Source organism: Macaca nemestrina, chromosome 13 (genome assembly GCF_043159975.1).
Source record: "Macaca nemestrina isolate mMacNem1 chromosome 13, mMacNem.hap1, whole genome shotgun sequence".
NCBI classification, from domain to species: Eukaryota; Metazoa; Chordata; class Mammalia; order Primates; family Cercopithecidae; genus Macaca; species Macaca nemestrina.
In genome coordinates, this window is record NC_092137.1 from 17,674,204 (window position 1) to 17,698,943 (window position 24,740).

Sequence of the window (24,740 nt, forward strand, 5' to 3'; positions counted from 1 at the left end):
TTGCTTAGTGTAGCCACTTTCATCAGTTATCTTAGTCAGATCTTCTGTATAATGTGCAGCTTCTACATCAGTGCTTGCTGTTTCACCTTGCACTTCTATATTACAAAGATGGCCTCTTTCCTTCAACCTCATGAACAAACCTCTGCTAGTGTCATACTCTTCTTCTGCAGCTCCCTCACCTCTCTCAGCCTTCATCGAATTGGACAGTTAGGGCATTGCTCTGGATTAGGTTTTGACTTAAGGGAATGTTACAGCTGCTTTGATCTTCTATCCAGACCATTGAAACTTTCTTCATATCAACAATAAGGCTGTCTAATTTTCTTATCATTAGTATGTTCACTGGAATAGCACTTTAATTTCCTTCAAGAAATTTTCCTTTGCATTTACAACTTGGCTAACTGGCACAAGAGGCCTAGCTTTTGGCTTATCTTGGCTTTTGACATACCTTCCTCACTAAGCTTAATCATTTCTAGCTTTTGATTTAAAGTGACAGAAATCCTACTCTTCCTTTCACTTGGACACTCAGAGGTCACTGTAAGGCTATTAACTAGCCTAATTTCAATATTGTTGTGTCTCAGGGAATAGGGAGGCCCAAGGGGACAGAGAGAGATGAGGGAATGAATGGCCAGTCAGTGGAGCAGGAAGAACACACACAACATTTGTTAAGTTTGCTGTCTTATATGGGCACCGTTTGTGGCACCCGAAAACAATTTCAACAGTAACAAAGATTACTGATGACAGATCACTACAACAGATTAATAATAACGAAAAAGTCTGAAATATTGCAAAAATTAAACAAAATATGACACAGAGACATTAAGTGATCACACGCTGTTGGATAAATGGTGCTGACAGACTTGGTTGAAGCAGGCTTGCCCTGAACCTTCAATCTGTAAAAAATGCAACATTTGTGAAGTGCAATAAAGTGAACTGCAGTAAAATGAGGTATGCCTGTAAACTCTAAGACCAGTACTTTGCAAAAAACCTTTTAAATACAAATTTCTGAGTAATGATATAAAAATAAATCCTACTGCATCTGGAACAGATTTATGTAGTAATAGAGATTGGGTTTATTCTTCTGCCTGAAACTAAAAAACGAGACAAAATACATAAAACAAGCATTTTCAGACTCTGGCTATCTTCGGGCTCCACATTTAATTCTAGTTCTCTTGCCACTTCCACCACATCTGCAGTCACTTCCTCCACTGAATCCCTCAAAGACATCCAAGGGGGTTGCAATTAACTTCTTCCAACCCCCTAGAACAGGCAGTTCTAGTCAAATGATCTCTGAAAGATAGGAAACAAACACTGAACCCTACCAATGCCCCACATTGCTCTTCACCGAAAGAGGACAAGGGAGTAGAAACCAAAGTAGAGCTGTTGCTCTTGTTTGAGGAGCTGGAGCTGGGAGTCTGGGGAGGCAAAATAAACTTCAGAGGATCTACAAAGGGTTCTGTTCCAGTCTTGAGCTGAGTACTGGTCAGTGCACAGGTGTGAGGACACCATTTGAGGCTGGGAAAAGAAATATCCAAAGGAAATAGAAGTAATTCCGACAGCTCACACACGATCAGGAATAGTTCATGTTCTTACTGGCTACAGCGAAGACCTGGTGATTCACAAAGTATCGGTAGAGTACTCAGAATAGCACTGCCTCAGAGGTAGAAAAAAATTAGCCCGCAACCAAATGGCTGCTCTAATCTCATCTAACAAGGCTTAAAAGTAGCCTCAAAAGGGTATAAATGGGTCCTATTTAATTCAAGTCCTACTAATATGCCTGTAAAACTGAAAAAGGAATTTCAAAAACTAACCTATGGTTTCACTAAGGAATATAAGAGCTAGGTACTTTTTTTTTTTTTTTTAATTTGTACAGGCTTAAGATGGCAGAATTTTTGGTGTAAAGACAGTTTTAAAAAGCATATTACTGAGGGAATTTGCCTGGAGAAAAACAGAGGCAAATGGAAGGACTAGGGCTGTCTCGGATTCATGTACATTAAAGGGCCGTTCCTCCCTATCAACTATCCTCTGTTTATTTCCGTCACTTGTTATCAGTTGGAGTCAATCTATCTCTGTGAGTCTGTACATCTCTGGATATGCTAATATCCAGTTTCCCTAATTCTGTATTCATTTATCCAACCAATGTATATTGGTATGTATCAGGTACGGTTATAGAAACTAGAGATACAGCAGTAAACAAAACAGAGTTTCTGCATTCATGGAGCTACGTCATTCTAGTAGATTATGGTAAATCAACTGAGGTATTACCTTTAAAGTTCCTACCAAATGCTTGTATCCATTAAAAACATGCAATAGCCAAGGGTAAAATAGGCTATTTTAGAACCAATGAGTTCCCTTTCAAAGGACCTATTTAAGCATAAAGGACCTATTAAGCATAAAGAATATCTAACAGAGTGGAACAGTTGGATAAGCTCACTATAAAGAGTCCTGCAGATTCGGAATTGTCTGATTAAATTAGAGAATCCTAAGAACTGAATAACAAAGCAAGCATTAATAGTCTTTGCTATAACAGAATTATATAAATAATGTGAAAACAGAGAAACACAAAAATGTACAATACATAGTAATGTTTTCCAATGTACTTACCTTCTAAATTGTTGATATGTTTTGAATCTGTGGTCCATGATTTCTCCCAATAATTTAATAAACTTTTTTAAAGTCCTTACTTTATTATCTAGATCAAGATAGGTCTCTCTTGCTTCTTGGTACTGCCTATTATATAAACAAAATATTACGTAAGAAATATGCCACACGTAAAAAACGTAAGAGTAGAATCTGAAACAGATTTAACTGGGAAGAATAGGGAGGGGCAGAGAGTACTAAGGGGACCTAGCAGCAGTCAATTTCATAAATTTCCAGTGAAATTACACTCCCAGAATGAAAGGGTGGTACGGAATGAGAGAGTACTACCCGGACAGGGAAGGAACAAGGTCCAAGCCCTACAGGAGGCAGAGACAGTGTGTGAACAAGTACCCTGGTGGGGCCTAGAGGCAGCAGATCTTAGAGAATGCCAGCAAATACACACCTTCAAAAAGGGAAGGGGTCACACTGGAAGAAAGGTTTCCTTCAGTAACAGATGCCAATAAAAGAAAAAAAGAACTCAAGCCAGCATTAGAATCCACCCTCCCCTGTCCTAAACAAGGTAAGATCAAAGAGGCAGAGATGGCATGGCTACTCAAAGTGCTATTACAAAAGGCAACAGCCTATTACTGTGGCAAGCCTATAATTGAATTAGCATGAAAGGCAATGCTGGTCGAGGCTCCCACAGCTACCCTTCCCATTCTCCTTCAAATAACTGGTCCAGGAAAATTCAACTAATTAAAAAAATAAGTAACAAAAAACGCTGGCACAGCATCCAGATATTTATGGGGAAAATCTGAAGAACAGCAAAACTCTCCTACAGACAAAGAAAACTTATTAGAACAGTGTTGCCACAAAGCAGATGAAAATTATAATTGAACATCATAAATTAAAACAAAAGAGGCCAGGTATATTGGCTCATGCCTATAATCCCAGCACTTTGGGAGGCCAAGGTGAGAGGATTGTTTGAGCCCAGGAATTAGAGACCAGCTTGGACAATATAGCGAGACTCTATCTCTACAAATAATAAAATAAAAATTAGCCAGGTGTGGTGGCATGTGCCTGTGGTCTCACTCAGGAGGGTGAGGCACAGGATCACCTGAACCCAGAAGTTCAAGGCTGCAGTGAACCATGATTGTACCATTGCACTTCAGCCTGGGTGACAGAGCAAGAGCCTGTCTAAAAGAACAAAAACAAACAAACAAACAAACACAAACATCAGACAAGTGCTCCCAGGAAGGAATACCTCAAAGCAGACAAAAGAACTGAAAGAACAGATAAACAAAAGGAGGTAATAATCAGACAGGAGGAGTAGGTAAAGCAAGAGAATCCACAGACAGGAAGGTAGGAGGGCTAGAACCTCCTCCTAAAAAGAACACACACAGATATGAAGACAAAATGAGAAGACGCATAGGAGAAAAGAGAAATGTGGAAAACACATAGATGGAAAAAAAACATAAATGAGAAAATCAAGCAAAATGAAAAAGAAAACAGACAAAAGGGTTAGACAAAATGATAACTAGAGAAGATATAGATATCCAACATTATAACTAAAGGCCTCAAAAAAAACCAAAACAATGAAACAAAATATTTTAAAGTAAAATTCAACAAAATTTTTAAGAACTAAAAGACTTAAATCTAAATATTGAAAAAGCAATGTTTAACAATGAAAGAATCACTGAATTCTAACATTCTGGACAAGTTACAGGACATAATAGACAAGCACCAACATAAACAAGATGCTCAGGAGAAAAAGTATGAGCTAAAAATTTTATATTAGGCCAAACTACCCTTCAAACATAAAAGCTAAAGACAAATTCTTATCAACTTATAAAACATAGAAAATATTCATACACGCCATTCTCAAGCCAAAGAGAACAAACAACTTTTCAAATGGCTGCATCGTCATGTGGAAAAAGACAAAACCTATTCCTCACACCATACATGAGAATAAACTCCAAAAAAAATCACAGATATCATGTAAAAAATGGACATACAGAAGTACTAAAAAATCATAGGTAATCAGAACATGTGGAAAAAGGAATAAGAAAAAAAATCGTAGGTGAATACCTCCATAACCTAGATGCAGAGAAAAGCATTTTAACTATGACCCAAAATCCAGATGTAATCAAAGAATGACAAATTGAACCAAATAAAAATAATCTTTTCATAGCAAAAATATATATGCAAATTCAAAAAAGAAATCAAGAGAAAAATTTGTAATATTTGGTTAATACTCCTAATACACACATATATGTTAAAAACTTAAACTTTGAGGGGAAAAACACTACAAAAAATAATTTTTAAAAAGAATAGATAATTCACAGGGTATAAAAATGATTCTTAAACATATGAAAAAATGTTAAGTTTTATTCATAATGATGGAATGTAATTAAAGTTACATTAATATACAATTTCTCAGCCATCAGACAGGCACAAATTAAAAAGTTTATACACTATACACTTTGTTGGCAAAGTTGGGGAAAAAGTATCCTCTCTCATACAGGTTGAGCATTCCTAATCCAAAAATTTGAAATTTGGCCAGGTATGGTATCTCACACCTGTAAGCACTTTGGGAGGCAAAGGCGGGAGGATCACTTGAGGTCGAGAGTTCGAGACCACCCTGGCCAACATAGTAAAACCCTGTCTCTACTAAAAATACAAAAATTAGCTGGGCATGGTGGCAGGTGCTGGTAATTCCAGCTTCTTGGGAGGTTGAGGCAGGAGAATTGCTTGAATCCAGGAGGCAGAGGTTGCAGTGAGCCAAGATCGTGCCACAGCACTCCAGCATGGGCAACAGAGTGAGACTGCGTCCCAAAAAGCAAACCAAAAATCTGAAATTCAAAATACTTCAAAATCTGAAACATTTCGAGCACTGATAGGATGCCAAAAGTGAAAAATTCCACACCTGACCTCATGGGACAGGTTGTAGTCAAAATATAGGCACACAATACAGTTTATTTATTCAGTGTCCCCAAGGGAAAAGAGACCTTCCTAGCCCCCTTCAGCTGTGATATATCTTTTCTGTAACATGTATGACATTCATACATGCTAGATATATATGTCAAATTTTTTACTAAGTACTTACGTGTGAATAAGTGTAAGAAAATGACTGCTTATATAAATTCAGAATCAGGAATGACAGTGATGTCAAACAACCACAGATTGTTTACATGGATGGCTAAGATAGTAACACTTTCACTTTCTAATGATTCAATGTATACAAAGTTTGTTCCATGCACAAAATCATTTAAAAATTACATAAAATTACCTTCAGGCTATGTGTATAAGGTGTATATAAAACATAAATGAATTTTTGTGTTTAGATTTAGGTCCCATCTCCAAGATATCTCATCAATACGCCAATATTCCAAAATCCAAAATCCAAAATACTTCTGGTTCCAGGCATTTTGGATAAGGAATACTCAACCTGTACAACGCTGGCACAAATGCAAAAATGATACACACCCTATAGAGAAGGTTTGAAAATATCTAACAAAACCACGTATACATTTATGCTTCAAACTAGTAAAGTCACTTCTGGAAAATTACTGTGAAGATACAGATTTGAGCACTGATATGATGCCACAAGTGTATCCAATAACACACATACACACAAATGTGCGTGCATGTGCAAGATAAGTCATTGCAGCATTATCTGTAACTGCAAAATACTGGAAATAACCAAAATGCACACACACAGAATGATTGGATAAACTATGGTACAGATCAATGTGTGTGTGCAGACTCACAAAACAGAGTACAATGAAGCTGTAAAAAGAATGAGGAAGATCTCAATGAACTGATATAGAGTGATCTTCAGGTATATTGGTGAATGATAAAAGCAAGATGGTTGACTACCTTTTGTGAAAAAAAGTAGAGGAACCATGGGAAAAAGAAAACACATGAACCTGCTTACTTTCACAAACAAAAAAAAACCATGAAAGATAGAAAATAAAAAAGAACTGGTGCCTATAGGGAGTGGGCAGGAGAAATGGGGTGGAAAGGATGAAAGGTAGAACACGTCCCTGAATATACTTTTGTTTATGGCTTTGACTTGCGAAAACACGTTAATTTCTACATATTCCCCTTGAAGAGAAATTACATAAACAAGGATTAGAGAAATCTAAAATTGAATGCAAACAAAAACAAAAGCATTTCTAAATCAAGACAATAACCACAACAATAAAAACCTAATCCAAATAACTTTAGAACAGAGTAAATTTACTAAATAGTAGAGAAAAAATAATTACAAACACATCTTGAATGTTTTTCAATAATTTTCTTTTTGTAGATCTATATTGTGGAACTGAGTAAATATTAACGTTGTTGAGAGCCAGAGTTCCTCCCATGGAGGAAAAAAAGATAGAAACAAGGAATAGGTTAAGGTTAAAAAGCCCTTTGTGGGATTGAACTGCCAATGGAGACACCAATACAAACTCACATTTTTAGTTCTGTTAACTGAAAGGTACTGGAAGAAATGCTACTCCAGCAAAAATCAGCACCCCTAAAATCCAAATTTTGTTTTTAGGTATCATTCCTTAAAAAAAGGAACCAGGGCTCTTTGGAGAAGAGCCCTATATCTGACCCAAGGCTGGGTCAGATATAGAATGAGCTTGAAACATTTTGTTATGTCACAAAGTTTAAAAATGCTATTAAAAAAAACAACAACAAGGAAAGCATGTTAAGAAAATGCAAGAACCAGCTTGAAGAGCCTCCATTTGACCAAAGATGGAACAATTTAAATCTTAAAATAGGCCATGCAGTGGCTCATGCCTATAATCCCAGCACTTTGGGAGGCTGAGGCGGGAGGATCACATGAGCCCGGGAGGCAGAGGTTGCAGTGAGCCGAGATCCTACCACTGAACTCCGGCCTGGACAATAGAGTGAGACCCTGTCTCAAAAAAAGAAACTCTTAAAATAAACCTGGACTATAAATGACCACAGTTCATTGAGTAAAACAGAAGTCTGTAAAATTAAATTAACAAGGAAACTGAATGCAAATAAAAACATTTCCAAATCAAGTCAATTAATAACTGTAACAGTAAAGAGAGAAAGAAAAACCTAATCCAAGTAACTTTAGAACACAGCAAATTTACTAAATACCAGAAAAAAAAAAATAGTAAACACATCTTGCAGAGGGGATTTGGCAATAATTGCAAAGTCCATATTGCAAAGGCAAGTAAATAAATTAATAAATAGATAAATTGGAGATAACGTAGGCTCTTCCTTACAAGTGACTGATAAATATGAAGGATGCAGTAGAATTGAAAAATCCTCATTTTGCAAGCAGTATAGTAAAGATTCGTTCAGGTAAGAATCATTAGCAGATGATAAATCTAGGGATGAAAATATGATAAAAAGCAGGATACTGGCAGGGTTGCAAAGTGTCTGTCTGCAGAATGTTTATTAGTTGCAAGGAAAAAACAGTAAGGTATATAATGGAAAAACCAATGAACACCTTTACTTTTGCTTTTGCTCAGGTTACTAAATTCACTGAATAAATTAACAATGAAAATCAGAAAGAACATCATAAAGCCACAATAACTAAAACAGTATGGTTTTTTAACAACTGCCTGTGGCCAGATGTGGTGGTCAAAATTAACATCATCAGTGAGAGAGACAGAGAGAGAGAGAGACAGAGAGAGAGAGAGAGAGAAATAGATAGATTATGTGCCTCTGGATGTGATATCCAGAAAAAGATACATCATTATTTCTGTGGCATCCTGGCCAAGAACACATATGAACCTAATTATGAGAAAAAATATCATATAAAACCAAAACAAAGAGCACTCTGTAAAAGAGTATGACAAATGAAATACACGACCCTAGACTGCATCTGATACCATAGGAAAGACACGGAGAACTGTCAACATCGGAATTGGACTACAGGTATCAATGTTAAGTTTCCTGAACTTTATAATAGCATTGTGGTTATGTAAGATAATACTCTTATTCTTAGGGAATATATTGAAGTACTAAGAAGTAAAGGGTCATGATATATGAAACCTACTTTTGAATGGTACAGAAAAAAAAATTTAAAGAAATGTGAGTGCATGTATATGTGTGCATGTATACATGCTAAATATATATGACTTTTCAATAATGTTTGAAGTTTTATGATTTTTGATAGAGCTGTCCCTCAGTATCCACGAAGGAACTGGTTCCAGGGACCCCTGTGCAGATACCAAAATCCATGAATCCCTTTTATAAACGTCACAGTGTTTGCGTATAACCTATATACATCTTCCTGTATACTTTAAATTATCTCTAGAGATTACTTATAATACCTAAGACAATGTAAATGCTATGTAAATAGTTGTTTTACTGTATTCTGTATTTTTTTTAATTTGTATTATTTTTTACTGTTGTATTCTTTTTTTGTTGTTTTTGAGATTTTTCCCCCAGTCTTTTCAATCTGTGGTTGGTTGAACCTATGGATATGGAACCAGTGGATACAGAGAGCCAACTGTATTTATAATAATGGATGCATGTCTATGGCAACTGGATCTAGGCAATTTCTCTGTTCAATACACTATTAATTCCAAATGGGAAAATCTACTAGGGTTAAAATTTTGTTTGAGCTCCAGTTGCTTCTTAAATCATTACTACAATTATTTTATTTTATAACTAACAGAAAGAGAAATGTAATATGTGAGTGACTAGCAGACTATGGAATTAAAAATTGATTTTCCACAGAAAAATAAATAACTTTTGCTCAGGTTACTAAATTCACTGAAAAATTAACAATGAAAATCAGAAAGAACATCATAAAGCCACAATCATTAAAACAGTATGGTTTTTTAACAACTGCCTGTGGCCAGGTGTGGTGGCTCATGCCCGTAATACCAGCACTTTGGAAGGCTGAGGCAGGTGGATCACCTGAGGTCAGGAGTTCGAGACCAGCCTGGTCAACATGGCGAAACTCCAGCTCTACTAAAAATAAAAAAAATTAGCTGCGCGTGGTGGTGCATGCCTGTAATCCCAGCTACCTGGGAGACTGAGGCAGGATAATCACTTGAACCCAGGAGGCAGCGGTTGTGGTGAGCCAAGATCGCACTACTGCACTCCAGTCTGGGTGACAGAGGAAGACTCCAATTCAAAAAATCAAACAAACAAACAAAACAAACAAAAAAAACCTACCTGTGAATATATAAATACCACAAAATTAATTTAATTTTAAAAATCTGCATAATGTACTGAAAAGAGAAAAAAGTACATGAAAAGGTTACAGAAAAATAAATATAAATAAATGAAAAGATGTTCAACTTCACTCAATATAAGAGAAATGTACATTAAAATTATAGTTAATTCTTTTTCTTGGGAAATCAGCAAAAAAAAATCTAAGGACACACACTGTTTAGGCTGTAGGAAAACAGACACTCTAATACATTGCTAATGGGAATGCAAAATTAGTACAATCCCTAGAAAGGGAAATCTGACCATATGGAGCTTATACTATTAAAAAAAACAACCCTGAGTACATATAAAATAATGCACATTCAGTTACTGTGTTCCACCATTTGCAATAGCAAAAGATTAGATTAAAACTCAACTATCCATGAAAAGGAGATTATTAAATACAGTGAAATTATAAAAGACACTGAGGAAATATCTATGTACTGATACAAGATCTTCAAGATATATCACTAAATCAAAACAGCAACTATTCACAATAGCCAAGATATGTGATCAACCCACATGTCCATTAATGAATGAAGAAAGAAAAACGTGTATACATACACACACACATACGCACACACACACACCAGAATACTATTCAGCTATAAAAAAGAATGAGGCCAGGCATGGTGGCTCATGCCTATAATCTCAGCACTTTGGAAGTCTGACGCAGGCAGATCACCTGAGGTCAGCAGTTCAAGATCAGCCTGACCAATATGATGAAACCCGGTCTCCACTAAAAATACAAAAATGGGATGGGCGTGGTGGCATGTGCCTGTTTGTAATTCCAGCTACTTGCGAGGCTGAGACAGGAGAATCACTTGAACCCAGGAGGCGGAGGTTGCAGTGAGCCAAGATTATGCCATTGCATTCCAGCCTGAGCAAGAGGAGCAAAACTCCATCTCAAACAAACAAACAAAAGAATGAAATCCTGTCATTTACAGCAACAGATGGAACTGGAGGTCACTTATTAAGTGAAATAAGCCAGGCACAGAAAAACAAATCTTGCATATTCTCACTCATACACATTGTACGTAGGTACCAAAATATCACACGTACCCCACTGGAGTATGTAATAGCAACAAAATTACCTGGTCAATTAAAATTTTGACAAAATATGTTGACATACCACCAAATGTTTTTCAGAAAGACATTAACGATAACTAATATACTATATTTCCTACATATTGTTTATGGATCATTTCTGTATCTTCAGAACAACCCCCATTGTGTGAATGAGAAAATTACAGTTCAGAGAGAGAGGTAATTTGCCAAAGTCATATAAGTAGGTGGTGGAAATGCAATTTAAATCAAGATAACTCTTTCTTCAGAACCTGTGCTCTAATTATCAAGAGCGTCCGTTTTTATCAGTCATATAAAAATTTCCATTTCATTGAACCTTACTGACCTAGAATATTAGCGTTATTTTCATCCTATTCGATTTGATGTATTTGAAAAATGGCTTCTGTTTTGATTTCCATTTCTTTCATTACTTATGAAGTTGAACATTTTCATGTCTACATGAAACTTACAGATACACAAAAGCATTTACGTTAAAATGAAATTCCATAATGAGTTTTGTAATAGTTCAGAAGGAAAAAGGTTACTATTTATTGAAAATAACACACACATAAAGGACTACTTCAGCTATAAGTATTTGCTACAGTAACACTTCATTTAAATTTAAGACGTGTATATGTTTTTCATTTTTTGTCTCGATGATATGCATGAATAATATGGTAAAGCAGAAAAGCTACCAGCTACTTACCTCATTATTTCCTCTCGATCTCCATGACTAGCATGTTCTGCCTGTATCTTCTGCCTTAATCGATTAATTTCTTTGTCCAGAATTGATGCAGATTTTTCTACTTCTATACGCTCCGGGCAGATCTGTCTTGCTTGTGACATTTTCTCCTAAGAAAATAGATGTTTAAATATTTAAAACTCTTCTTTGATATAACAATTCATTATACTACATGTGCCAAAATACGCAAAGTAAAATTCTGAACTTACGTTTAAGAAATGTATTTTAATTACATTTAATATCAATGTTATTTATATTTATCTAGGTTTTATATTGAAGATAAAGTCCAGAGGAATGACCTCAAGAGGAAACTGCATTGCTGTGTGTAACTTTAAAAAGGTGCAAGATCTCCACAACTTCTTAGTGAAACAAATTTAATGTAGCAGTTCCGAAAAGCTTGCTACCCAGGGCACCCAGGTGAGATGTAGGTTTCCACGTCCTTTAGGGTGGACTCTGAGCACCAATGGTATTAAAAACACAAAGACCCTCATGGGGTAAAGAATACAAGGCAATTTTACACATAGTACTTATTTATATTCACAACTTTCTGTATTATTCTGAAACAAATGAGGAAAACAAATAAGAAAATGAATTACAGAGTTTAGATCATTTTCCTTAAGATATAAATGCAAAATTGGAATCCATCTGTTCTAGTTATGACAAGATAGCCTTCAATTTATTCTCCTCTAAACACTGGGCCACTCTAGTTGCCAACAGACACGTCTAGTAGGAGCTAAAATCTAGCCCAGCCCACAGCCCAACTACTCTCTGGAAGGGGTGCCTTTTCCGGACACACAATGGCTATCCGCTTGCTAAGGTGGGCATCTAAGGAGCTGTGTTAGCTGAAAGACAGTGCTACTTTCTTTTTTTTTTTTTTTTGAGACGGAGTCTCGCTCTGTCACCCAGGCTGGAGTGCAGTGGCCGGATCTCAGCTCACCGCAAGCTCCGCCTCCCGGGTTTACGCCATTCTCCTGCCTCAGCCTCCCGAGTAGCTGGGACTACAGGCGCCTGCCACCTCGCCCGGCTAAGTTTTTTGTATTTTTAGTAGAGACGGGGTTTCACTGTGTTAGCCAGGATGGTCTCGATCTCCTGACCTCGTGATCCGCCCGTCTCGGCCTCCCAAAGTGCTGGGATTACAGGCTTGAGCCACCGCGCCCGGCCAGACAGTGCTACTTTCTAAAGCACTCAGAGGCATAATACAGGACTGCTGGAGTCTTGCCTATTTAAGTCCTCACACTTTGAGGGTCCCTAAGTCTCTTCTGTTGATTCACCCAAACACCTATTACTCTATATGAAACAAATTCAGACAACTTGTCTGTTTTTAGAAACATGACATTAGGGAAAACACACTTTAATAATCACGACTCAGGCTGAAAACAAAATAACTTGAAAAAAATGGTGAAAAACCTCTAGTTCTTTCTCCTTCATATCCAGTTCTCGTTTCTTTTTATTTAAGGTATCCAGGTGTTCTTTTTGTTTTTCTTCATAATGTCGTTTCCCTCGTTTTTGGTTATCTACTTCAGAATCAGCAAGATTTAATTCATCCTGTTTGAACAAAGCCAAAATAAAAGACTGTTTTAAAAAAATTTCCAGCATAGGTATAAAGATAATTAACAACTCAATAACGTGGCTAGGATTATGCTGTTTGAAGAGGCAAGTGTTATTTTATCCATATGGGTCTGAATACAAGTGAGGAGTTTCCCAAATTAGGAAGTCACCTTAAATTCAAATTCTTATCTGAATTCCCCATATATTAAGGTACTTTCAGTTTTATTTTAATAAACCAGGCATTTTTTGGGGAATCCACATTAGCCTTTAAAAACTTAAAACAATGCAAGTGTTAGGTACTTACAGAGGACACCTGAAAAAGGATACCTGGTTTTAAAAAACGTGGGTCGGGGAAAAAGCAAGGATGTAAAAAAATTTAACTCTGATTTATTTAGTCATATCTGGTATAACTTCACAATTTTGAGCATAAAATACAACTGGAAAGAAGCCATCCCAAGATCACTTTAAAAACAAACAGTAGTAGATATAAGGTAAAGATGCATACTGTAATGCACAGCCACCACTGGAAAAATAAAACAAAGGGTATAGCTAAAAAACTGGGAGAAGAGATAAAGGAACACTCATAATTACTTGGTAATCTCAAAGGAAGGACATGAAGAGGGAAAGTATGAAGAACAACAAAAACAGGACAATTAAAAGCAAACAATAGCTATTACTTCATGATGAATATAGAATGCTTTCTTTCTAAGAACAAGAGCAAGGTAAGGACTTCTAGTTTCATGGCTTCTATTCAACAATGTACTAAAGGTCAACAGTTGTTGGAAGTCCTGGCTAGTTCAATTAAAATAAAAGGAAATAGAAAGCATAAAAATCAGAAAAAAAAAAAAAAAGCATAATACTGTATTTATACAAAAACAGATGATGGTATATAAATTCCAAAAGAATTTTAAACTAATAAGTGAGTTTAGAAAGGTTACTGGATACAGGTCAATACAAAATTCAGTAATGTATCTATATACTAGGAATAACTGAAAAATGAATTAAAACATTTACTATATCATGAAAAACAGCCAACACATATCCAGAATAAAGAACTCTTACAACTCAAAAATAAAAGACCCATAACCCAACTGTAAAATGGGCAAAAATTTAAAGAGACATTTCCCCAAAGATAAACAAATGGCCAATAAGCACATGAAAACTACCAACAGTATTAGCCATAAGGAAAATACAAATCAAAATCACAATGAGATACCACTTCTCACTCACTAGCATGGTTAAAATTAAAAAGGCAGAAAATAACCAGTGTTGATAAGGATGTGGAGAAACTGGGACATTCAAACACTGTTGGTGAGAACGTTAAATGATAGTCACTTTGGAAAGTTTCAAAGTTCTTCAAAATGCAGTGTAAGCACACAGCTTAGTAATTCCATTCCCAGGTATCTGAGACAAATGACAATACATATCTCCCCAAAAACTTGTACATGAATGTTTGCAGCAGCAGCGCCCAAATGTCCATCAACTGATGAATGCATAAATAAAATGTGAACTTGACTAGGCAATAAAAAGTAAGAAGGTTCTGACACATGCTACAACACGGATGAAACTTGAAAACATTATGCTAAGTTGAAGGAGCCAGTAAAAAAAGACCGCATATTATATGATTCTACTCATATGAAATATCTGGAATAGGCAAATCTATAGAGATAGAAAGTAGATTAGTCTTTGCCAGGGGATGGGGATAGGAGAGAATTGGGAGAGAATTGGGAGTGACTGTTAATTAGTACAGGTTTCTTTATTAGGTGATGAAAATGTTCTAAAACGGTGGAAATGGTTATACAAATCTGAATATATGAAAAATCATTGAACTATACACTTTAAATGGATAAATTTTACTGAACAATATATAAATAATGATTAGATCCTGTTGAGTTTTTCTATATCCTTGTTCACTTTTGGTATAGTTGTTCTATCAATTATTGAAGTTCTATAAGATTTTGGTAAGATTTTGCTTTCCATATGTTACAACTCTAATATTTGTTGCACACATATTTAGAATTGCTATGTATTTTTGGTGGACTGAACCTTTTGTCATTACATAATGTCCTTGTTTGTCTCCGGTAATTTTATTTTGAAGTCCACTTTATCTGATTTTAATATAGCTACTCCTGCTTTCCTTCGATTATTATTTGCAGGATATACCATTTTCCATCCTTTTACTTTCAACCTGCCTATATGGCTGTATTTGAAGTGAGCTATTTATAGAGACCATATAGTCATGTTTTAATCTACTCTGTCCATATCTGTCTTTCATTTATTTAGACAGGTAAGTCTAAATTTAAGTCTGTCATTTTATTTTTTGTATTCTGTTTGTTGTTTATCTGTCTTCTCCTTCCTGCCTCATGTGTTTACTCCAACATACATTAAGGATTCCATCTCAACTTATCTGTAGTATGTTTTAGTGCACCTCCTTGTATAGCTTTTTTAGAAGCTGCTGTAGGTATTATATTATATTATATACACCAAATATCACAGTCTACTGGCATAATTATTTTACCAGTTTGAGAAGTATAGAAATCTTACCTCCCTTTTGTATCCCTTTTCTTTTCCCCATTTTAAATATGAGTCTTAAATACCTTCTCCTCTACATACATTTAGAATTATCTCAGATATTATAATTTTTGCTAGCCTTCTAAACATAATTTTTAAAACTCAAGAAGTCTATTGCATTTTTTCCTATTTTTATCTCATTTTTTTTTCCTTCCTGATGTTCCAAGATTCCCTCTTTTATTTTTCCTAACAAATTCTCTAAGTTTGCCTTTATCTGAGAATACCTTGATTTTTTCCTTTATTGCTTGGAAATATATTTGGTGGACACAGGGTTGACAGGTCATTTCGCACTCGAAAAATACGCCACTTCCATCTGGCCTCCATGGTTTCTTATGAGAAATATGCTGTTATTCAAAAATCCTTTTCTATATAAGGTTTTCTCTTGCTATCTGTAAGATCTTTTCTTTAATTTTCACAAGTTTCACTATAATGTGTCTTATTGCAGATTACTTTGGGTTTATCTTGTTTTTGGTTTACTTACATTCTTTAATCTGTAAGTTTATGCTTTTTGCCAAATTTGGGAAGTGTTTAGCCATTATTTTTTTAAGTACTTCTTCAGTCATGCCCTCTTTTCCCTCACTTTCTAAGACTCCAACAATACAAATGTCAGCTATTCTGTTATAGTTTCACAGGTCCCTAAGATGTTGTTTGTTTGTTTCAGTCTATTTGTTTTTCTTCAGTTTATTTTTTCTCTGTTGATCAGATTTACGAGGAATAATAAGGGAATATTATGAAAAACTTCATGGCCAACTTTGTCTCAAAAAATACGAGCTAAAAATAAAGTCAATTGAATTCAGCCTGGAACATAATGAGATAGCTGACAAACAAGAGATGAGTAGTACTTTATTTCAAGTTGGCTTTTATAGCAACTAATCTTTGAGTTATTGAAGCAAAGCTGGGACAACAGAACAAGCAAGCACAGAGACATTCTACATGTACAAGATGTCTCTACTCCTGGTTCTGATTTTTAAAATCATAAAGAGGTTAAAAAAAAAAAAAAAAAAGCTATAATCCTCTAGGAAAAACGGAAATTTGGTGATTTATTCTCCTAAAGGCATGAACAGAAGTGTTTAATACTAATTGATCTAATGATGAAAGTTTGGTTCCCACCATTCTTTATATTCGATTTTTATGCTACTATATTTACATTTAACCAGAAATTATTTTAGGCCAATACCCAATAAGTACACTGTGGATATAAAACTAAACCATAAAATACATACATAACAATATCAAAAATATATACCTTAAGTGGGTCGGCTAGCTCTGATAGTTGATTAATTTTTAATTTAATTGCATCATACTTATTTTCTGCTTCTATTTTCAGACTTTTAAGATGCTCCATATTTTCTTTTTGTTGCTCCATATGTTTCTCAACCATTTTCATTTTGCTTTTATTTTCCTGAGCTTCATCTTCCTGATAAAATTTAAACAGCATATAGGGTTAATTAAAACACTTTAAGCTTTCAAATAGAAGAAACATATAAATAATTCTGAGAGGAGAAACTATAGGCTATATGCAAATCACATCAAATACAAATAGAAAGAACACTAGAGTATTTTTATACTCTTAATGGTAAACTAGGAAGTAGAGGAAAACAAGCTGAATATTTAGGAGACAATATTCTGCTTAAGATCATAATCAAAAAGAGTAACTTTCATTCTATCTATTCATTTTTTCCAAACTATACTATATCTTGTGCCAGAGAATATGTTAGATGCTAAGTAAACAAAGATAAATAAGATATTATCCGTATGTTTAAGAAATTTAGTTGGCCAGGTGCAGTGGCTCATGCCTGTAATCCCAGCACTTTGGGAGGTCGACACGGGTGGATCATCTAAGGTCAGGAGTTTGAGACCAGCCTGACCAACATGGTGAAAGCCCGTCTTTACTAAATACAAAAAATTAGCTGGGCATGGTAGCACATGCCTGTGTAATCCCAGCTACTTGGGAGGCTGAGGCAGGAGAATTGCTTGAACCTGGGAGGCAGAGGTTACAGTGAGCCAAGATTGCACCACTGCACTCCAACCTGGGCAACAAGAGTGATACTCCATCTCAAAAAAATAATAATAATAAAAACGAAATTTAGTCTATCAATAAAAGGAATTAAAGCAGAAAAATAAAAAGCAGAAAGTGAAAAACAAGACTACTAGTAAAAAATGAAGAGAAATTCTAATCAGAGTAAAACTTTACCGGCACTGAGACTTATTCCATTTTGTGCACTGTTGTATTCCTTAGCAGTTAATATCCTTCCTGATACAGAGCACTCAATAAATATTTATTCATTTTAACAAAACTGCAATTTATCTAATTCACTGTTTGCTGAAACTCAGAAAAAGCTAAGTGTCATAAACAGACTCCTGAAAAAAAAATACAGTAAAAAATATGTTGAATTAAAATGAAAAATACTGATTTGAAAAAAAGAAAAAAAAACAAGACACCAATTAGAACTGACTAAAAGATGATCCTGACATCTGTGCCCATTCATATTGATACTGATGAACTCTGAGAGTACCTAGGTGAAAAACACTATGCTCAGTAGCAGGGTTTGATGGGCCCTTGTTTAGAAATATAATTAAGTTTGGGTAAAGCTTTTTTGCATGTGATAGAAGACAAAATCAATTATTATGCATGAAAGTTATATATACACACAACATTAAAAAATATGAAGGCTATATACCAGGTAGTTTTTACCTTCTTGGTGAATGGAGACAGCAATCATAAAGAGTAGCTTCAATTAAAAGAACTTTCTAAAAAAGCTGAGTTGATGCCATTAACCTGAATGGTGGCTTTATCCTTTAATATTACATTTAAATTGAAAAAAAGTATTTTACCAAAGTTGCAATATCTACAGACTGGTGTTCTTCTATGTTCTCAAGTTCCCGAATTTCAGAATTACTTTTTCTTATTTTCATCTAAAAGAAAAGTATTTGGATTTTAGTAACATAAAAAAAAAATTTAAACCAAAAACCTTGGAAAGGATGTATTAATCTACAAAGCTCTACAATGTTGATGATACAGAAGGATTCCATAATTAATGAAAGGGGTACATTAGTATTAAATCAACCAAAAGAAATTACATATAAATTCTGCCATGTATCACTCTCATATACTAATCCAAAAAGAGATGTAAGTAATCCATCTTAGCATTTTAAATGATGGCACTGTTGAGTCCATTGAGAAAAATTTTTCTGAAACATCCAAAGTCTCAAGTTATGGAATGATTATTCTAATCCAGTGGTTTTCCAAGTATGAACCAAGTAACCTATGGGGGTTTCTGATATCCTTTCAGATAGTCTGTGAGGCCAAAACTATTTTCATAAAAACAATTAGACATTATTTGCCATTTTTATTAGCATTTTTTCATGAGTGTATATAAGGTTTATAAATGTATGATTTGTAATATCGCAACAGACTGCAAAAACTGATACAACTATTTAATTGAATTTTATTAAACTGAACATTAGAGACTTACAAAAATATTCCAATCTTCTCACAAAATCTTTTTGGTTTCAAAAATTTGTTTTTTTAAATAAAAAATATTTCTGTTAACTAAGTTTATTATTATTTTTAAATGATTTGATATGGTTTGGCTGTGTCCCTACCCAGATCTCACCTTGAATTTAAGTTCCCATAATCCCATGTGTTGTGGGAGGAACCTGATGGGAGATAATTGAACCATGGAGGCAGCTACCCCCTACTGTTCTTGTGGTAGTGAATAAGTCTCATGAGAGCTGATGGTTTTATAAGGGGTTTCCCCTTTTGCTTGGCTCTCTTTCTCTCGTGGCTGCCGCCATGTAAGACGTGCCTTTTGCCTTCTGCCGTGATTGTGAGGCCTCCCCAGCCATGTGAAACTGTGAGTCCATTAATTACCCAGTCTCTATTATGTCTTTATCAGCAGCGTGAAAACAGACTAATACATGAATTAATAAATATTCTTAAATTTTGTTTTAATTTTTAAAAATGTAAACGTTGATAGATATACCCACAGAAATGAAAGCTCTTTGATGAGTGTAAAGGGGCTTGAGGCCAAAAGGTCTGAGAATTACTCGAAGTTAATAATGGGATCTTAAAATCAACTTGGTAGTAGTAAGTTGAAAAAAAAACAAAAGAATGTTTATTTATTTTTTTACCTCCAGTTCTTTATAATGTAGTTGGCACCTTTTAAGAAGTTCCTCATTGCGTTTAATATCTTTTTCAAGGTCAGATAAATGTTGCTGAAGATTTAATATCTGGGCCATCTTATTTTCAACCTCATTCTCCAAGTCACTTGATAGGAAAGGAGAAGATAAAAAATACTTCAAACCTTTTTCTCAATATTACAAATACTTTAGACCTTTACAAAGAAAGCCTTATTTATAGTAAGTTATGTGCAAAATCCTTTTCAGTTAAACTAGTTCTATAATCCTACCAAGCTATTAATCATGAAAATCTACTGCAGACATTGCAAAAAACATTCTAAACAGGAATCAAGTTTTACTTATTTCCTTAACAAGTAGAGTTTACTCTTGAACAAAGCAGGGTTTGAAAGATGTGGGTCCACTTATACACAGATTTTCTTCTGCCTCTGTCACCCCTGACACAGTAAGACCAACCACTCCTTTTCCTCACCTTATTCAATGTGAAGAATAAGGATAAAGACCTTAATGATGATCTACTTTTATTTAATTAATAGTAAATATATTTTCTCTTCCTTATGATTTTCTTAACATACTCTTTTCTGTAGCTAACTGTATTGTAAGAATATAATATATGATACATTGTATGGTACAATGTACTGTATTTATAGTATATTGTATAATATACTATACTGTATATACTGTATTATAAGAATACAGTACATAATACATATAACATCTAAAATATATATTAATTGATTACTTATGTTATCAGTAAGGCTTCCAGTCAACAGTAGGCTATTAAGTTTCTGGGGAGTCAAAAGTTATACACAGACTTTGACTGCACTGTGGGTCAGTGCCCCTAACCTCTGCACTCTTCAAGGGTCAAATGTACTTATGACTTCCATGTGCCAGTATTACGCATAGTGGTAGACAGAAGTAGAAACAGAATTAAGATGTGACTCTGAAAAAAAAATCAGGAAATAAACTATAACATTAAATGTGAACAGGACACTATATTATATATCCACAGTACTAGAGGAGCATAAGAGTGAATCTGGGAGAAGAGATAACTGAATTGTATTCTCTAATTTTTCATCAGGTGGACCAACTAGGGGAGAAGATAAGAAACACAAAAAGGCACAGAGAGTGATTAAAACAGATAAAACTAATAGCTTAATACTTCCGTTGGTGAATAAACACTACGAATGTGTGAGGAGTGAAGGGGAAGAAGAAGATGACAATAAAAAGATACGGAGAATAAATAAAGTACCGGATTCCAAATTCATAAAAAAGTGTCCCCATATGGCAGAGTCAACTGGCTTCAGAAGTGATCTTTTCCTCACTAATCCAAGTATCTGTCTTCCAAGGCTGTGTGCTTGGTGGAAGAGAACTACCTTTGCAGTTAAGAACCACTTTTCCCTAGTCTGGGGGATATTCCCTGGAGCTGGCCATATTCCACTGAGATGCATATTTCTCCACATTTTAACATCTCTGAAATCTGAAACCATTTTGCAGTCTGTGGTTCAATTAGTATTTATTTCCTTTTTACTGGTACATAAGATAATAGTATATACAACATTTACTGGTATGTAAAATAACCGTGCTACCTTGCTAGAATTTTTAAATTAAAAAAAAAGGCTCAATAAATGTTAGCTGAATAAATGATAAAAATGGGGAAAGGAATAGTGCAATTTCTGATAAAAATGGGGCCAGGAGGAACATTTAATATGGCTCCTCAGGATTGAATATGAAATATTTATTTTATCATATATAAACCTAAACTTTTATTAACAAATAGTAATTTTGCTTAAAAAAAAAATGGCTGGGCATGGTGGCTCACGCCTGTAATCTCAGCACTTTGGGAGGCTGAGGCGGGCAGATCACTTGAGGTCAGGAGTTCGAGACCAGCCTGATCAACATGGTGAAACCTTGTCTCTACCAAAAAGTACAGAAATTAGCCAGGTGTGGTGGCATGTGCCTGTAGTCCCAGCTTCTCAGGAGGCTGAAGCAGGAAAATAGCTTGAACTCGGGAGGCGGAGGTTGCAGTGAGCCGAGATTACACCACTGCACTCCAGCCTGGTCAACAGACCCTGTCTCAAAAAATAAAATAAAATAAAAATAAAAGTTGCCCGGCCAGGTGCAATGGCTTAACCCTGTAATCTCAGCACTTTGGGAGGTGGACGTGGGTAGATCACTTGAAGCCAGGAGTTTGACACCAGCCTGGTCAACATGGTGAAACCCTGTCTCTAAAAACATTAGTTGGGCATGGTGGCTCTTGCCTGTACTCCCAGCTACTCAGTTGGCTGAGGCACAGGAATCACTTGAACACTGGAGGCAGAGGCTGCAGTGAGCCAAGATCCTGCCACTGCACTCTAGCCTGGGACCCTGTCTCAAAAAACAAAACAAAACTGCCAAGTAAACAAACTTTAGAAACTACAGCCTAAACCAAAAATGAAAACCAACAAAATAAGCAAGACAATATTGTTATTATACAATTTTTCTGAACATATAGAATAAATTGAAGCAATCAATGTAACCTGCATTAATAAAACTAATGAATTTTACAACTTTCTTTTTACTGGGTAAAACTAATTCCTATACATTTTCATATAATGTTCCTCCTTAGTTTTTTTTTTAATGAGTTTTTACATAGAGAACATGTTACCTAACGAAAACTATATTAAGCCTGAGCTGAGTATGTGAGTTGTTTGTGTGGGATGAATACATATTCCCCGAAAGCCTATCTAAAATAGTATACTTGTCACTCTCTTGCCCCATACTATGCTTTATTTGTCTCCACAGCACTGATCACCACCTAACCTAGTATTCATTTACAGTCTATCTTCCCCTTAATTTAAGATCCAGTAGAGAAATTATGTATATCAATACTTTGTTTCCTTATGTGTCTTGTGCCTTGATTAGTGACTAGAATATCAGATAGCCATTAAATATCTGTTGTTTGAAGAACAAATAAAAGAATAAAATTTTAAGAGCATACTTCAGAAGATTACATTAAAATGTTACAGCGTTTTAACAACTCAAAAATTCACAGGTAATGTTTTTTTATGAACCATCCTGGTAATCATTCTAAGGGCTTGGTTACACATTATGTGCACTTTTATAACTGAAAACTGCATTAAGATAATAAACAAAAGCAAGTGCCACAACACCAAGGTGCTAGTCATTCAACTTTTTCTATTGCTAATTGAAGTTTTACTAAACTCTCCAACATCCATTATGGTATTATAGTTATTTTCCTTTCTTCTGCTCTCATAATCACATAAAAATGACTAGAAGAAATCTATTTCAACAAAACTCTCATTTCCCCTACACATACAAGTCATTTATAATTTTTTTTTTTTTTTTTTTTTTTGCTCAGTTTTCTTAGATATTTCTTTGAAGTCCTAAGTTCTTCTACTGAAGATCTTCTAAGTCATTAATTCAGGCCCAAAACGTCAATTCATCAATTGAATGAATTCACTTAAGCAATCATGGGGTTGTTTTTTGATACCAAAATGTCTTTTTGCATGTTCTTGAATCTCTTATTAGTTTTTCGTTTAACTTCTCAATTTGTCTCTTCTAGCAGCTGTATTTTCCTAGGCATGTGTTCTAATCATGTCAATTGATCTTCTTTCTAGAACTGTGCAACTCAAAGTACCAATCAGGGACATTATAAGGAGCTTGAGCCAGAATGTAAACCAGTCTGCTGTATCCTCTCTTAGACAAATCAGCAAAATTAAATAGTGAGCACAGTGATGTAGCTGATTTACATTCTGAGTCAAGCTCCTATCTCCTTGAGGACAAGCAACAAATAGTGTACAAATGAGCTAGTTGAGGGAATACGTTCTGGATTATCAGTCCTGAATGCTGTTGTCGAAGTGATGATGCAAGGTAACTGTCAACCTCAAATTCCATAACTAGCTAAGTGATGTTTTAAGACTAAGCACTGAGATAGATTACTCCCATCCTCACTGAAACAACCACTGGAAGAGTAATATGAAAGAAAATGAACCCCAAAGGAAGCAGTGGGAATAATACAGTAAAGTTAAACTTGACTCTAACCTTATTTCAGAATCCACATCTCTGCTTAGGAACTTAGGTCTTGTATTTTCAGATGAATAATAACGTCCTGCAAAAACTTGATCACCCTCAGCAGTAAAAGCTTCTCTACAATTTTTGGGTGGCTTTTGGGACTGCATTACTGCACGAGCTACAGAATTATTCTAAAAGAATAGAAAAAAATAAATTTTTTAAAACGATGTGAAAATTTTTCTGATGTACAGAATTTCAAAATGTTACTCGTCCTTATTATTTTAATATGATTCAAGCATTCTTTTTAAAACATTCAAATAATTTTATAAAGTTAAATATAAGAATTTTAACACTTTCAAGGCAAGGTTAGAAGAATTAAAACTATTTAAAAAGTCTTTTTTTTTTTTTTTTTGAGGCGGAGTCTTCACTCTGTCGCCCAGGCTGGAGTGCAGTGGCACCATCTCGGCTCACTGCAAGCTCCGCCTCCCGGGTTCGCGCCATTCTCCTGCCTCAGCCTCCCGAGTAGCTGGGACTACAGGGGCCCGCCACCGCGCCCGGCTAATTTTTTGTATCTTAGTAGAGCCGGGGTTTCACCGTGTTAGCCAGGATGGTCTCGATCTCCTGACCTCGTGATCCGCCCGCCTCGGCCTCCCAAAGTGCAGGGATTACAGGCGTGAGCCACCGCGCCCGGCCTAAAAAGTCTTAAAACAGTTTAGTAAACAATGTTTCATGACAAATTGGTGTATATTTATTTTTAAATTTGAGTATTATCCATTTAAAAGTTAAAACTATTTTAAGTGCTTTTTAATGTGAAAATACAGACTTTAGACCAGTTCATACTAATTATTTTTTCTAAATGACTTTTACACCCTAGAAAAGATATGAA

The 24,740-nt window shown here is 35.2% G+C and overlaps 1 protein-coding gene across 3 annotated transcripts in view; it reads right to left on the reverse strand.

Moving 5' to 3' along the window:
* The window catches only part of LOC105479902 (structural maintenance of chromosomes 6), an 87,369-nt gene that overhangs the window by 16,257 nt on the left and 46,372 nt on the right, over positions 1-24,740 (reverse strand). For all 3 annotated transcript variants that reach the window (XR_011611479.1, XM_071076262.1, XM_071076263.1), the window contains exons 17-23: positions 23,885-24,045; positions 19,835-19,970; positions 18,536-18,616; positions 16,947-17,117; positions 12,989-13,126; positions 11,546-11,691; positions 2,602-2,727 (exon numbers count right to left, since the gene is read on the reverse strand). Coding sequence is in view for 2 of the 3 variants with exons in the window: in XM_071076262.1 (XP_070932363.1) it covers positions 2,602-2,727; positions 11,546-11,691; positions 12,989-13,126; positions 16,947-17,117; positions 18,536-18,616; positions 19,835-19,970; positions 23,885-24,045 (959 nt within the window). In the remaining variant the exon portion in view is untranslated. The remainder of the gene's footprint in view (positions 1-2,601; positions 2,728-11,545; positions 11,692-12,988; positions 13,127-16,946; positions 17,118-18,535; positions 18,617-19,834; positions 19,971-23,884; positions 24,046-24,740) is intronic.